This window comes from Cucurbita moschata, unplaced genomic scaffold (assembly GCF_002738365.1).
Source record: "Cucurbita moschata cultivar Rifu unplaced genomic scaffold, Cmos_1.0 Cmo_Scf00051, whole genome shotgun sequence".
Taxonomy (NCBI): domain Eukaryota; kingdom Viridiplantae; phylum Streptophyta; class Magnoliopsida; order Cucurbitales; family Cucurbitaceae; genus Cucurbita; species Cucurbita moschata.
The window spans coordinates 1,208,751-1,224,800 of NW_019268567.1; the positions used below are offsets into that span (position 1 = coordinate 1,208,751).

General features: G+C 39.1%; 3 protein-coding genes across 16 annotated transcripts; all 3 read left to right on the forward strand.

The window, feature by feature from the left end:
- Positions 1-314: 314 nt before the first annotated feature.
- On the forward strand, positions 315-5,433 carry LOC111435889 (ribosome biogenesis protein TSR3 homolog). Of its 2 annotated transcripts, none has more exons than XM_023073483.1 (10): positions 315-613; positions 697-725; positions 827-873; positions 951-1,016; positions 1,663-1,703; positions 3,103-3,239; positions 3,428-3,518; positions 4,274-4,345; positions 4,540-4,652; positions 5,105-5,433. In XM_023073483.1, exons 1-10 carry the CDS (start codon positions 534-536, stop codon positions 5,224-5,226), a joined length of 798 nt encoding a protein of 265 aa, XP_022929251.1. In that variant the 5' UTR covers positions 315-533; the 3' UTR covers positions 5,227-5,433. The 2 variants fall into 2 exon arrangements, with proteins under 2 accessions (XP_022929251.1, XP_022929250.1); XM_023073482.1 differs by having other exon boundaries at positions 5,099-5,428.
- Positions 5,434-5,957: 524 nt separating this feature from the next.
- On the forward strand, positions 5,958-10,571 carry LOC111435887 (histone acetyltransferase KAT6A-like). Of its 2 annotated transcripts, none has more exons than XM_023073469.1 (5): positions 5,958-6,328; positions 6,451-7,765; positions 9,175-9,372; positions 9,454-9,605; positions 9,737-10,571. In XM_023073469.1, exons 2-5 carry the CDS (start codon positions 6,481-6,483, stop codon positions 10,202-10,204), a joined length of 2,103 nt encoding a protein of 700 aa, XP_022929237.1. In that variant the 5' UTR covers positions 5,958-6,328; positions 6,451-6,480; the 3' UTR covers positions 10,205-10,571. The 2 variants fall into 2 exon arrangements, with proteins under 2 accessions (XP_022929237.1, XP_022929238.1); XM_023073470.1 differs by having other exon boundaries at positions 9,184-9,372.
- A 385-nt stretch (positions 10,572-10,956) lies between these two features.
- LOC111435888 (regulation of nuclear pre-mRNA domain-containing protein 1A-like) lies at positions 10,957-15,059 on the forward strand. 12 transcript variants are annotated; one of them, XR_002709144.1, is made up of 9 exons: positions 10,957-11,296; positions 11,507-11,754; positions 11,905-12,060; positions 12,142-12,298; positions 12,774-12,916; positions 13,034-13,069; positions 13,615-14,389; positions 14,464-14,562; positions 14,635-15,059. XR_002709144.1 is itself a non-coding variant. In XM_023073478.1 (9 exons), exons 1-8 carry the CDS (start codon positions 11,221-11,223, stop codon positions 14,371-14,373), a joined length of 1,503 nt encoding a protein of 500 aa, XP_022929246.1. In that variant the 5' UTR covers positions 10,957-11,220; the 3' UTR covers positions 14,374-14,389; positions 14,464-15,059. The 12 variants fall into 12 exon arrangements, 10 of the variants coding, with proteins under 10 accessions (XP_022929246.1, XP_022929245.1, XP_022929241.1 ...); XR_002709145.1 differs by having other exon boundaries at positions 14,741-15,059; XM_023073478.1 differs by having other exon boundaries at positions 13,615-13,672; positions 13,745-14,389; positions 14,464-15,059.
- The last annotated feature ends 991 nt before the right edge of the window (positions 15,060-16,050 follow it).

Sequence of the window (16,050 nt, forward strand, 5' to 3'; positions counted from 1 at the left end):
AATATAAATTTATTTATTTATTCCGTTTTTTTAAGGAAAAAAAAAACAGATATTGCAATTTACTTTCAATTATTTAAATTTATTTAGTCATTAAATTTTAAAAAATCTTAAATTTAGTGTAAGTTTATTATTGATTTTGTAATAAATAAAGTATATATTAACCTAAAAATTAACTTTGAAATATTAAATTTAAAATTTATTAAAAGTATAAATTTTAAAATCCAGATAATTATAAATATATTGAATAAAATGAAATTAAAAATTTTAAAAATAATTTATCAAATAAAAATCTTAAATTTATTAGACATTTGAGCGCCTACTAAACATAAAACCTTCTGTCTTGGAGAAAGCGTTCGTCCGGCGCCGTCGTGTACTAGTTCCGCCGCATCTGTGGACGGCGATACCAAATCAGCGAAGCCATTCTCCAAACGGAAAGGAAAACAAAATATTGAAGCCGCGTAATACCTGACTAGAGCCGCAGAGAAAAAGAGAACCCAGAAGCCCCGATTCCCACTTTACTAATCTGCTTCAGAATGAGTCACAACAAGCCTAGACGCTTCAAAAATCATCATCCGCGGCGCGGACAATCTTCTCGAGGCCATAAATTTATTGGGTAACTACATATACACTTACCCTTTTCCCCCCTGATTCGTCTCGTTGTTATTGCTCATTTGCTTTCTTTTTGGGGTTTTTCAGAGAGGACGAGTGTTTGCCAATCGACCCAGGTGCCTATTTTGTCTGTGATTTAGTTGTGTTTATAGAAGCCCCATTATGGTGGAGGAGAGGCATTGGATTTAGGTGCTTGATGAGTTCCTTTGTGTTGCAGACAATGAAGAGGAGCTAGCAGTACCAAAAATTCAGCTTGCCATGTGGGTCTGTAATGAACCCTTTTCTTAAGCTTACTTAGCTGTTTGTAATCTGAAATTGATGGTGTTTTGCTGTTGATTCAGGATTTTGGGCAGTGTGATGCAAAAAGGTGCACAGGACGCAAACTCGCACGATTTGGCTTGTTAAAAGAAAGTACCTAATTGTCTTCTTTTCTTTTATACTCATATTTTAAACTATTTTGCTCATATCCACTCTCTACAATGATTATACAAAATGTCTTGTTGGATGTATTGGCTTAGTTCTATATGATCTTGCCGGGAATTTTGCAAGTATGCTCACATGTGATGATTGGTATTGATATGAATATGATATTTTGGATAACAGGAATGGAAGTCTATAGAAAAATAGGTTGTATGGTGATTAAATGCTGAAGGAAATCTAATGTAGATGGTTTATGTAACGGCCCAGATCCACCACTACCTTGTCCTCTTTAGGCTTTCCCTTTCGGGCTTCCCCTCAAGGCTTTAAAACGCGTCTGCTAGGGGAAGGTTTCCACACCCTTATAAATGGTGGTTTGTTCTCCTCCCCAACCAATGTGGGAAGTCCCAATTTAGATCATAAAAGTTGCAACTTAGCAAAACGAGGGACCAAATGAAATACTAAAAACTAAGGAAAAAAAGTACAGTTTGCTTTAATTATTTCCAAGTTGCTTCATCAATTGAGGTTGTATGGTTTAAAACTATATGAATAATCTGATTCATGCTCGTTTAAGGTTTTAATTCGATTTCTTTCTACATATAAAAAAATTATCTAACTTCTATTGAATTCGTGCAGGATTTGCGTGTTAACAGTGGGTTTGGAGGCATTGTCTTAAGGTACTGTGAACAATTATGTTTCCTAGTGTACTAGTTGTAGCTAGACGTTAGTGTATGATAATACTGCTACAAGAAATTGCTTTCCTGAGTGTTGAGGAACTTTGAATTTGTTTGCTGTCTGAATGGAGGTACTATTCTATTATTGTTGGGTGTTGTGAAGTCATCTTTGACATTTGGTGCTATTTTCCAGTAATCTGTTTGTTTTGAATGGCTTTTGGATTGAATACTTTTGAGTGAATATCCACTCGTGTCTACGAAGGGCGTTGTGCCGTTCCTCAAATTGTTGCGATGGATTAATGGATGGATTAATGCCGTTCCTCGAGTTTGTCTTGCCCTTCAATGCACCTACCATTCCTTTATTGAAATAGGAGTTACATGCCTCACTTATGGCTGGTTGGTAGGGGTGACCTCTAGACCAATCATATATTATGTGGGGGAATCAAGACTCCATTGGTTGGTTGATTGATTGAATTGTGAGATCCCACGTTGGTTGGAGAGGGGAATGAAGTATTCCTTATAAGGGTGTGAAAACCTCTCATTAGCTGACGCGTTTTAAAATCGTGAAACTGACGGCGATACATAACGGACCAAAGCTGACAATATTTGCTAGCGGTGGGCTTGGGTTGTTACCAATGGTATCAAAGCCAGTCACCGAGCGTTGTCCCAATAAGGACGCTGGTCCCCAGAGGGGGTGGATTGTGAATATTGGATAGAGAGTAGAACGAAACATTCCTTATAAGGGTGTGAAAACCTCTCCTTAGTAGACGCATGAGGCTGACGGCAATACGTAACGGGCCAAAATGGATAATATCTACTAGTGGTGGACTTGGGCTGTTTCATGAATGAATGAAATATATGTAAAAGGAAAGGATGGTCCTCCCAAACACCTATGGTGGATTACAAAAAACATTTCCAACTTGTAACAAGAGTATCAAGGCTGTAAACTTTGTATCATTTACACCAGTATGAGGCTGTAAAAAGAAACAAATCTAAGAATTTATTAAAATGAGTTGTGGAGCCATTGAAGATGCAGTTTCTCTCACACCAAGGATTCCAACCAAAGGGTATATTTTTTTCCATCTCTATAAGGGTGGCATTGTCATGGACATTTGCTGGGAGACTATGGACCATGTAAAGGCTTCCATCATAAAATCCCAGTGCTTATAAGCAAAAAGGGGAAAATGTAAGAGGTAGCAATGAGATTCTGAGCTCTTGCAGAGGAAGTGTTCTCACTAGAGTAGAGCTATTCGTTAGTGAATGTGTGGTCTATGAACTAGCTAAGTACTTTGCTTTAGCCCTTACTCTGTTACAACCTTTGCCCATTTCATAATGTATTGACTAAATTCTGACTCAAAGGCTTGTGAACCTTTTGCTGGTATTAATCTGAAAATTTTTGCAGTCCAGTGGGGGTGAATTGTGTCTCTAAAGAAGATCATAGTCTTCTTAAACAAAGAGGCTTAGCCGTTGTGGATTGCTCGTGGGCACGTCTTGGTGATGTTCCATTTGTGAAGTTGCGTTGTGGTGCTCCTCGCCTATGTAAGAGATTACTGTTTTATGATTTTTAATGTTTTTTTTTCAAGATTTCACTAAGTTTAGTGAAGTGGATTTTCCTGGCAAGACTCTATTTGGTTGGCTTTGGCAATGAGTATAATTATTATATCATTGTTTTTTCTCCTGATTCTGGTTTTCACTTTCTGCAAATCTTTTGGTGCAAATATTTGTAGTACCTTGGCTAGTAGCAGCAAACCCAGTAAATTACGGTCGACCATGTGAGTTATCTTGTGTCGAAGCGTTAGCCGCCGCTCTAATCATATGGTAACACAATCTCTATGTCATCTCTTCTCATGTGTGCCAGTTGGTTTCTAGATTCTTCTGAGATTTATGTCGATTACTTATCTCATGTCATTGTATATCCTTTTGTCATAAATTTGGGGTAATAATCAGCTTACAAAAAAATCTCATTGTAGATCTACTCATTATCTAAGATTTATAAGGCGTTGTACATCGTTTATTACAATATGCTTGTGAGATCTCACATTGGTTGGATAGGAGAATGAAACATTCCTTATAAGGGTGTGGAAACCTCTCCTAGTAGACGCGTTTTAAAATATTTGCTAGCCGTGGGCCTGAGTTGTTACAAATGGTATCAAAGGCAGACACCGGGCGTTGTTCTAGCGAGGAAGCTGGACCCTTAAGTGGGGTGGATTGTGAGATCCCACATTGGTTGGAGAGGGGAACGAAACATTTCTTATAAGGGTGTGGAAACCTCTCCCTAGCAGACGCGTTTTAAAACCTTGAGGGGAAGCCTAGAAGGGAAAGCCCAAAGAGGACAATATCTGCTAGCGGTGGGCTTGGATTGCTATAGAATGGTTTTATCAGTCACTTCACTCCGACATACATAACTATGAAGAAGTTTGCTTTATGGTTTCGTTAATGTCAACGCTCTGCTTATCACGTTTCTTTCTCGATGTTTGAACTTTTCATAGCTGGAAATATGATTATCTGTTGGTGTAATTGAGCAAGCTTTCTGTCCATTTTGTTTAACTTTTTCTATTGAACTGAACCAACAGTGGAGAAGGGGAAACAGCAGATTTGTTGCTTGGTAAGTTCAAGTGGGGCCATGCTTTTCTTTCCGTTAATAGGTATGTTTTATCGATTACCTAAGCATACCTAATAGAGCTTATTTGAAATGACTTTTTAAGTGATTAAAAACACTCGGAAATACTTTGTTAAGCACTTGAAGTGTACAAACGAGTGGAGTTCAAGGCTTGTAAATTGCTATCATTTGAGCTTTTTTCTATGTCAATGCTTGCTAATTCCTCTTCGTATCACACAGAGAACTTCTAAAACAATACTCAGCATGCGAGAATAGTGCTGATATCATTTCGGTCCAGAATTCTTGGTTATCACAACAACGACAAGTCCCGAAGGAACCTCGTGTTCTAGAAGGTATTCTTTTGAACTAAGTACATCTGTCTCATGTTTGTTTCGCGCCTTAATTTGAAAAAAAATGTGTGGAGAAATCGTTGGATATAGAAGAGAAAAACGGCACAAGTATTTCAAATTTGCATCTCGTAGTTACGAAGGACATGTAAGTATCTAAATCTACGTCCAATAGTTATGTAGACACAATCGTAGCACTCTCGTTGAATAGATTGTCAAATATGTGTCGGTACAAAAACGATCCGAATTGACAAAAGGCAACCGCCAACATCATCTAACCAAACCAAACCAAACCGATCGGCTGTTTTTGTCGTTCTACATTTTAGAAAACCAAACCAACTTGGGCTAAACCAATGGAGGGTAATGGCTTTTCATTTGGAAGTATAGTCGTTTTCTAGTACTTGTTAGGGTGTAACTCGAACAAATGACGGGTTGTGGGTTGTATGTTGTAGGTGCAGAAAAGTCATCTGTGAGCGAAGACGATGAGGGTTCCGACGATTCGGAGGATGGACTTCCACCATTGGAGAAGAACCTAAATCACTTGACCTTGCAGCAAGACAGCGACGAAGAAAGCGAGTAAAAATCGATACCATAGGGACAAAACTTTGGATCTAGAGACCAAACACTTTCGACAAAGTCTAGGTTTCTTCTATGTTGCTTTGCCTTTTTACTTAATAGAAGTACTAGCTCCATTGGAGTTGTGTAATCTTTAGTTTAGTATTATTGTTTTTGTTTAAGCTATAAATAAGTAGAGCATTTTGATACCCAAAACAATGGTGAATGTTTCTCTTCATTTGGGGAGTGCCCAACCCACCTCCTACGGGTCCTTCGGGTCCCAACGTCTTTGCTGGCACATCGTCTCTTGTCTCTTGTCCACCTCCTTTGTGGCTCAGTCTCCTCGTTGACACATCGTCTGATGTCTATCTCTGATACCATTTGTAACGGCTCAAGCCCATTGCTAGCCGATATTATCCTATTTGGTCTTTCCCTCAAGGTTTTTAAAACGTGTTTGCGTTACTACACTCGTATAAAAGCATACCAATGTGTGATCTCATAAGTTGGGTGTCGGGTTCTTATAGTTTGATCAAATCTTGCCCGTGAACCGTAAACCAAGTAATGTAATCACATAAAAATAGAGTAATTAATGACATTGAGGCTTAATTTCACTATTATATAAAGACAATAAGTTAGGATTTGGACCATAATAATTTAACTCATTATCTATGGCGCTTATTTTGGCCGTACAGGGGGTGGGGAGGGGTATTTTCGACCTTTCGTAAGCGAAATATTGAAATTTAATGGACGAAGCAAAAAACCCTAGAAGTACCCCCACCCCACCCTCTCTGCGCTCTGTTTCTACTTCTACGCCATAGATTCAACAGATAAATTTGTGTTTGAAACAACACATTTCCATTTTATCTCTTTCAAATTTCTGTTTCTTCTCTCCTCTTCGTTTGTTTTCAGGTTTCAGCGACGAGTTCAGGCCGTTGTTCCGGCACCTGGGAGTCATTTCTTCATCTATTTTATATTTTGAGTTTTGTGGGGTTTCTTCAATGGTTGCTGAGTTTTTTCCCTTTTAATTTCTAATGGCGGCTTTTGTCTTATGGAATTAGGGTTACAATTTCCCTTTCATTTCCTCCTCTAAGGAAAATTCCTCTCCGCAACGTCAAGCAAATACTTCCGTGAGTCATTTTCAAGATCGTTTTTTTTTTTTTTTTGATGTTCTATATTTTATCGTGTCGTTTGATGTTTTTCGTCGATTCTTATACCTCTGGTACTGGGTTCGTTTTGCCCTTTCTTTCAGGTTTGAAATTTGAGTTTTGAATTTAAAAGGATGTCTTCGAAATCGAAATATCAAGTTCTTGACAATCGACCCATTGATCAGTGGAGGGTTACGGAGTTGAAAGAGGAGCTTAAGAGACGGAAATTAACCATCAGAGGCCTGAAGGAAGATTTGGTAAAACGGTTGGATGAAGCGCTTCGAAATGAAAGGGAAGAAAATGCGGAGGAAACCAATGGTGTTGATGGTGACCCTCCAGTTACGAATAGTGACAATAACCAAGTGCATGCATCGACGGCAAAAGACTCAAATGAAGATGCTAAAAAGATTCTGAATGTAGAAGATGTTGAAGTTCAGGTTGACAGGAATGACAGTACTGCAGCTGGGGACGATGGGGAACTTAAAGATGGGGCTAGTCTCAATGGTTGTCCTAGGGTAGAAGAGGGGTCGGCTATCCATGTCACTACTGTGGAAACTAAAATTACGGTAACTGAAAGTGTGGCTTCTGAAGTAGCGTTAGGTGTGGAAGGTTTGCAGAATATGGAAAGCAAGAATAACGAAAATTCGAAGGTCGAGTTGGAGATTGAGAAATCGAAGCCCCAGGTGGATAGTGAGGATTCAAAGTCCCAGCTGGATGATGTGAAAATGGAGCTCGAGGGGGAGAATGAGAATTTGAAGTCTCAGCAGGCAAATTTCGTGCACGACTCGTCTGCTTCAGACAGCCAGGTATCTGAGGTCAGCCCTGTTTTAGGGTCTCAAGTAAGAACTGATTCTATTTCTACTGATTCTGTGACAATTAATCAAATGATTGAACTAAAGGAAAATATATCTGCTGATCATGTACAATTAGAACTAGATGTTAAGCAGGAGATGGTGGAACCATCATCCAGCATTATTGTCCCAGATGCTGGCGAATCACATCCAATGGATGTTGAAGAGCCATCTGTGAACAAGAATGTTGAACACTCACTTGCAAACAGTGATGTTGTGGAGTCACCTGAGAACAAAGATGTTATAGAGCCTATTGTGAATGAAGATTATGATGTTAAGGACATGATTTCTGAGGTTCATGAGAAGCATGATGATGCGGGGTTTTCTGAAAAGCTAAATTTAGATAGAAGTTCCGGGGATGATTCAATAGAAGATGCCGTAGAGAATAAGACTGTTTTGGGGAATAATCCTAAAGAAATGGGAGAGAAGAATGTAAAAAGTGAGGGCCTTATATGCAAAGAGGAAAAAGTTGCAGACATAGCAGTGCGAGGTTCAACTGCAGATAAAAAGTATCTTGATACAGAGAACGAGGTTTCATCTTTGCCTGCTGAAAAAAGAAAGCTTCATGGTAATGATATATTTCCTGACCTTCTCCCCTTACCCCAAGCCCGATCCATTGCACCAAACTGAAGGGAAATATATAAAAATTGTGTTATTTTCTCAGCCTAAATTAATATTTATGCGAATAACTCCACTGATTTTGTGAATTTCGAATTTTCATTTTAGTTTTTCGGTCGTACATAAAATTTTCATCATGAAGTTCAGTTTATGTTTAGGAATTTTGAATTAAAGCTTTGCTTGGCAATACAATGGACGTCACTTTAGTTGGGGATAATGAACTATTATCATAGCTACCCTTTTGATTTTTCCATTAATGATGTTATAACAATTAGTTGAATTGGTTTCTTCTTTTTTGTTAGCTATATGCAATATTGTAATCATTTTCATTTTCTGGCGTATATATATGCAGTTTTAGAGTACACCTCAGCCACTGTCGTAAAAAGAACTATAAGGAGAGTGCATCTCTATCTGTCTCTTTGAGTTTCTTGAAACTAATTATTGGTTCTAGAAGTAACTGCAGTTAAAAACGTCGCTAGCTTTCTTTCAATGGATTTTTTTAGTTTTCGGAAGTTTAGTTGATATTTAGTTTGCTGCTGTCTCTGCATTGGCTTTTCTGAAAGAAGTTGGTAGCTAAATGATGTTCGATGATGAAGAGAAATTCGTTGTTCATCGGGAGTATCGTAGATGTTAAATTTTTTTTTTGGCATAGTCATTACCGTGTTATGTTGGTGGGTTTTCTGCAATATAGTTATTCTGGTTTTGAATATAAGTAGATGTTGGAAAAAAAATGTGTAAAGCTCTAAAGTTAAACCCCTATATTTTACCGTGTTCGCTCGATGTTTTTCATTTTCCTTTTTCTTCTTGATTTGTTTGTACCTCTTTCATTCATGAAGGATTTCTTCTCGTTAGACATAAGACGACCTTCAAATATAATGAATGGCTCATGATTCTGTGAAATCTTGTTTTCAGTTGAACTAATATTTTCTCCAGCGACGGTAATTGAAAATTTTCAGGGATTTACTTTTGTTTCCAGGTAAATGGACAGGTTTCTGTCTCCATATCTGTTTCTACCGATATCTCTTTCTCCGTACCGTTTTCTGGCCATACCATGAGGCATCAGTCAAGATGTTTTTTCGTGATGGATTGTCCCCATTTCAGTGGAATCCTGCTCGTTTTCAGTCTATGTTAAAATCTACTTTAATGTTAAATTTTAGTCGCTCTTCTGCAAATTCCAAGTTTTGTCCTGAATGAGAATCTGTTTCTCTGCTTATAGAACTTGATGTGCTGTTTGATTGGTAGACATAAAAGTCTTATTGATTGTCGATTCGGTTGAATAACATTATTCTGCATTGGATTTTCTTCACATTTAGATCAATTGTCTTGGTTTTTTTTTTGTCTGATGAGATTATTTGGCAGATCAAGCAGTGGTTGGAAATGAATCTGTAAAGAGACAGTGTAGGTGGAATGCTGAAAACCTCAAAATTCCAGAGCCTCAAAATGCTGCTCATACATCTACTAGTAATTCAAAGGACATTCATCAGTCCATTACTCCGAAACGCAATTTCTCGAGATCCGACTCCACAGCTAGTGAAGATCCATCAAAGGAACGTGTTGGTGAGTTAAATTTGACAAGTTGACTATATTTCAAATTCTGGGCTACATCTGACTCACTTTCCTCTCTTTTCCCTTGTATAGTTCCACCATCACCAAAACCTCCCACCAATTCACTAAAAATCGACCGTTTTCTGCGTCCATTTACCCTCAAAGCTGTGCAAGAGCTTCTGGGTAAGACTGGTAGTGTCTCCAGTTTCTGGATGGATCACATCAAGACGCATTGCTATGTAACTGTAAGACTCTTTGCTCCTAGTTGTCGGAATCTAATTTGTTCCTGCTTATAGGAGGTGTATAGTTTTGGAATTTGATTCCTATGGACATAACATACTAATTGTTGCTTGGAAACTACTGTCAATGATCCCAGTACTCATCGGTGGAAGAAGCCATGAAGACTAGAGATGCTGTTTACAACTTGCAATGGCCACCAAATGGTGGGCGTCTTCTTATAGCTGAGTTTGTTGATCCTCAAGAAGTAAAAATTCGAGTGGAGTCTCCACAGACTCCTACACCTGCGGCGGTTGCTCCACCGGTTTCTACTATGCCCCCACCGATGCAACCAGAGCCTTCACCTCGTCAACCAAGGCAGCATTTTGCTCCGTCACCATCTTTGCCACCACCCCCACCCACAAACAACCTTGCTCAAGCAAGGGAGCAGCTTCCACTCCCACCCCCACCTGCACTTCCCGATAAAGTCGACACTCCCATCGTCACATTAGATGACCTCTTCAAGAAAACCAAAGCTACTCCTCGCATCTACTATTTACCTTTATCAGATGAACAGGTGCAGGTAAAACGTGCAGCAGCAGCAAGGGGAAAAGATACCAAGCAGTAAGTCGAGACAATGTCCGGTGTCTCAGTGTTGTATTGTGGCTGCTGCTACTGCCGCCCTGTGGATTCCTTAGTGAGTTTAGAGTTTGCAAAGGTAAAAAAAAGCGTAGAGTGGCATGTTTTTGAATGTCTTGAGTGCTGGCAGGGAGGAATTTATCTCTGTTGAGCTAAAAATGGCAAAATAGAGTATCAGATGGGTAGGTTTTTCTTGCATATTGGTTAGGATATTGAGAATTGACTTCTAAAAATGGATTACTCTGTATTTGGTTATGTAATCATATTTACCTGTCGGAACAAATGAACCTATGATGAGTTAGATTTGTTGTATCACAGGATGCCTTCAACCTCTTTGGATCTCGTTTCTTACTGTTCTTTTGACTGTTCTTTAAATGTGTCAGCTTCTTGGTTGTATTGTATTTAACAAGGATATTTAGACCATATTCTTAGAGCTTCTACATCTCTACAATTTATTCAATACAAGCAATTAGGGTTCATTTGAATCGTCAATATTAGCTTTTTATTTTCAGAACTCGTGCCCACAGAAAGTTTATAAAGGAACGAACACGAACGTTATTGGGTATTTTTAAAATGTGGTATTTTTAGGCTTACTTTTTTAGCCGAACTCTAGTCGACTTTAAATTGGTTAACCCTCGAGTTCAACTAGTAAATCTTTTTCACCCATGATCGAATTAGACCAACTTAAATGGCCTATATATATGAAGAGGATTTAAAGCCTAAAATTAAATGAAAAAATCTCACAATGGAAAGCAAAAATATAGATCACGGTGGACGTCACCGGCGTTGTTCTAGTTTCATCTCCTTTGATTTGTTCCGCTTCTACTTTTCTGGGTCGAATTTGATTTTCTTCCCCTGATTCTGGGTTTTGTTGGGCACCTAAAGGTGTGTATACTTGCTTGGAGTTTCGATATCTTTCTTGTGTTGCTTGCTGCGCCTCTTAGGGATTTCTACTGTTCATATTATTATTAGTTTGACAGTGTAGTTTGTTGCTGCTGTACTGGAATGAATAGCGTCTTCAGCGAGCAAATACTTGCTGATAAGCTGTCGAAGCTCAATAGCACGCAGCAGTGTATTGAAAGTATCCTTTTCATTTGCTTACTCCTGTAATGCTATACTTCCGTTATCGTTGCGCCATTTCTCATCTCTTTTTAGGTTGGGATAATCTTGTTGCCTTTGATTTCCATTGTTTTGGGTACTCATTTCTATCAATTAGATGGTGTTAGCTTGACCCAGCAATGTTGAATTTGCTACAACAGGCATTTCTGTGTTCTTAACCATTCTCCTATAGCTTTATCACATTGGTGTATATTTCATAGATGCAAGGCTGAACTGGTTGTTGCAACATGGGATAAACAATTCCACAATTCAGAAATGGCCCAGAAAGTTCCTCTTCTGTATCTTGCTAATGATATCTTACAAAACAGCAAGCGTAAGGGAAATGAATTTGTTTCCGAGTTCTGGAAGGTTCTTCCATCAGCGCTTAAGGATGTTCTTGACCATGCTGACAACCATGGAAAGAATGTGATTTCCAGATTGGTAAGACCTTCAATCATGTTCTAAGATTTTCCTATGAGCTTTACTAATAGAATTTATCAGGAGAGCTACTCCTTTTTATTGGGAGTCTGTGATTGTTGTCTGAGATTCTTGAGCATTGTTAAAAAAGTACTTGTGGTTCCATATTTTTAGGTAGATATATGGGAACAAAGGAAGGTATTTGGATCCCGAACTCGAAGCCTCAAAGATGTAATACTTCGGGAAGAGGCACCTCCGCCTCTAGAGTTTAGTAAAAAGCGTACTCGATCAGTCAGAATAGTCAAAAGAGATTCAAGGTCGATTAGAACAGTGAGCGACCGTTTTATCTTCTGCTTTGTTTTCGATTTTCGTAGTTGAGTTGACATTATATATCCTTAATTTGGTATGCAGAAATTGTCTATTGGAAGTGCAGCTGAAAAAATTGTATCAGCATTCTACCTGGTTTTGAGTGAATGTTCTAATGAAGAAACTGAGATGACCAACTGTAACTCTGCAGTTCAACGTGTACGGAAGATGGAAAACGACGTGGATTTTGCTTGTTCCGTGGGTATGGCAACAATGATTTGATATTAACGACCCAAGCCCACCGCTAGCAGATATTGTCCTCTTTGAATTTTCCCTTTCGGGTTTCCCCTCGAGATTTTTAAAACGCGTTTGCTAGAGAGAAGTTTCCACACCCTTATAAAAAATGCTTCGTTCTCCTCCCCAACCGATATGAGTTCTCACAATCCACCCCCTTCGAGGCCCAGCGTCCTCGCTGGCACTCGTTCTCATCTCCAATCGATGTGAGATCCCACACAGTTGGAGAGGGGAACGAAACATTATTTATAAGGGTGTGGAAACCTCTCTCTAATAGACGCATTTTAAAAACTTTGAGAGGAAGCCCGAAAGAGAAAACCCAAAGAGGACAATATCTGCTAGCGGTGGGTTCGAGTCTTTAGTTTCGAAAGGAATTCATATTTGTTCTTTTAGTTGCAATTGCCAAATTATTTGGTCTCTGAGTTTCTATCACTATCCTCCAGCGAAGAATCCTCAGCGTAAGAAGTTAGCCAAAGAACTGGAAGAGGAAGAAAGTATTCTGAAACAGTGTATTCAGAAACTACAATCAGTTGAAGGCAATCGGATGGCACTTATATCTCATTTAAAAGAAGCCCTGCATGTTCAGGTATCTTGATCAATCATTTCAACATGTCCTTTGAAGTTTGAACAAATTTTTATTTCTGTATTACATTATGAAGTATGAACTACTGACATGTTTGGGAAACTGGACAATCAATTGTAGGAATCAGAGCTAGAGAATATTCGAACTCAGATGCAGGTATGTTCTTGAGTGAATTAGACTCGTTTTGCTTGGGCTTGTACTTAGCGTTTGATAGATCTTCAACATGAATGTTTGTAGTTTGACTGTTTGAGAGATCTCGCATCGGTTGGGGAGGAGAACGAAACATTCTTTATAAGAGTGTGGAAACCTCTCTCTAGCAGACACGTTTTAAGAACCTTGAGGGGAGCCCAAAAGGGAAAGCTCAAAGAGGACAATATCTGCTAGCGGTGGGCTTGGACCGTTACAAATGGTATCAGAGTCAGACATTGGGCGATGTGCCAGTGAGAAGACTGAGCCCCAAAGGGGGTGGACACGAGGCTGTGTGCCAGAAAGGACGCTGGGCCCTCAAGGGGGGTGGATTGTGAGATCTTACATTGGTTGGAGAGGAAAACGAAACATTCTTTATAAGAGTGTGGAAACCTCTTCATAGGAAACGCGTTTTAAAAACCTTGAGGGGGCTACAATTTATGTATGAATCTGATGGGTGCTGGTAATTGAATTTTTGGTTACCGTTACCTATTTCGTTTCGAACTTAATTACAGGTAGCTCAGGCTCAGGCAGAGGAGGCTAAAAATATGCAAAATCGGTTAAACGATGAAGGTTATCTATCAAAACGTTCCACAATCGATTCAAATGCGAAAGCTGGACGGAGTCCTAACAAGTCTGCTGCAGCCATTGCAGCAGAGGTTGCCGACAAGCTCGCAGCTTCTAGCTCATCTCAAATGATCATGACATCGGTTCTCTCCACATTTGCAGCTGAGGAGGCAAAGAATACTGTTCTAACAAAGACCAATAACGGATCGAATGCGTTCACGCCCAACCCCGTGCGCTCTGCCAATTCTATTACAAAACCTGAAGCATCAGCCATTGTTTCAGATCCTAATGTTTTCATGTCTATGCAGCCCCTTCCTGCACCAGCTAACCATTCATATCAATCAGTTATGGTGCCCCAACCGGCAATGCAAAGCCAAGCCCCCAATTCACAAACTCCATATCAGTTGCTTCCGAACGCGCCTTCCCAGCAATATATGCAGCTCTCGAATGGAGTCTTAACCCCATATGGTTATGGTAGTCTTCCAAGCTCGACTCCGGTACCACCACCGCCTATTCCCCGTATGGTTAGTCCAATGGTGCCCCTGACTCAGCAGATGCTGCAACAGCCAATGCCCTTAGCTCAGCAGCCATCACCTATGATACAAACACAACCAGTCCCTTTCGCACAGCAACCATTAGCACCTAGTTTCCGACCGCTTCAGCCGCCCGGTATGGTGTATTATGGACACCCTCCCCCTTCTCAGTGAAAATTTTGTACTAAAGGTACCCTCCCCCTTCCTATAAATTTAGCATCTTGAGTTGACTTATTGTACATTACTTTATCCTATGAATGTCAGGCCATGCCATAGACAACACCACACTAGTCGTTGCTCGTAGCTCTCCGAACATACGAGCCTGTGAATGAAGCAAGATCGAAACCATATGAAGCTGTGGCGGTAAGGACTTGCGATATCTACTGCATAATTTTGAGGTAATGACATTAAGATCACTGTCTCTCTCTCCCTCAGCCTTACTTGGTGGGTGAAAATGTAGAAAGTATGGAAATAATGTTACTGGTATAGGGCTCCACACTTTTGGGAGATCACTCAGCCCGCCCTAAGGTTTCTTAAATAGGTTCCATATCGTTCAGTACAATATAAAAGAACGAGCAGACGACAGAGACAACGATTTAGCCCGCCCACACGAATGTCGGTGTTCTTCAGCGTTGAAGATGTAAAGGAGCTAGCAATGGCAGGCTAGTAGAGTTGTGGCAGCCTCCATGAAAGTTGTATAAAGGGAGTTTCATAGTTATTGGGTCAGCATAGATTGAAGCGGGACGAATGGTGTAAGAAGTGAGTAAGTTTGCATTCGTGGATTGGGTTGAGTCGAGTTGAGACATTTTTTTAGAGTAACCCAATTGATGTGAATCGTAAATTTTTTATTTTTATTAAAAGTAAAATGTTAGTTCATAAAACATTTGTTTTTTTTTTTAATTTTCAAACATTTAATTAAATTTTGCCACTCGTTTGAGGAAAATCCTTCATTTTCAGTACACAACAAAACCTAATCTTGATCGTGTCATGTTTCTCGAGTAATCGAGTTTTTTGAACACCCTTAATTTCTAGTTAAAACAGTCTACCAACGAAAACCATATGAAATCAAAAGTAACAAAATTTAGATTAATCAATTAAAAACAATAAAAGCTATCCGCTTGCTATTCAAATTTGAACCAAACAAACCAGGTGTGAAAACGATCAAACGAACTCGATCCAACTATGAGATGTGTTATTAAAGAATTGTGGAGGGACCAAATAATTCAGGAAGTTTTTGGTGGGGTGGGTGTGGCCTCAAATTCTTTGTGAACAAATGTTTTTGAGACAAGTTGTTGTAGGGTTACTATGAAACAATTAATCTGTTAACTATAAAACTCCATCTTTTAATTAACATTTGCCAATTGGGAATGTGTCACTGTATTGGTACCGAAAGTGAGTCATCATCATTTGTATTACAAAATTTTGTTCATATTGGGACGGACAAACACACATGGTGGGGTCGACTAGCTTCGATTTAAATCTATTTGAAGCTTGATCGGTTGAAATATGTTGAAGGGATTCTTCCAGGTGTTAGTATAGATGTTGAAATATAAATTATTTGAACAGGCTACCGGTAATAGTTCTACGTTGTTGTTTGTATGTTGACTTTTTATTGAGTGGCTATTAAGGGTATGAAAACTTTTGAATGTATATATTCATTTGTTATTACAAATGATTAAAACATTAATGTTATATCTAAGTTAATAATCATATTCATGGGCCTCGTACGTCCTCAATGTTAGAACTTACGAGGCTTGTTGATTTGTCCTCATTTTTCTTCGTTCTTAGGAGTTCTTACATTTAACCAATTTCTTAGGGTGTCTGATGAACCAAGTGCCACTAGGAGTTAAT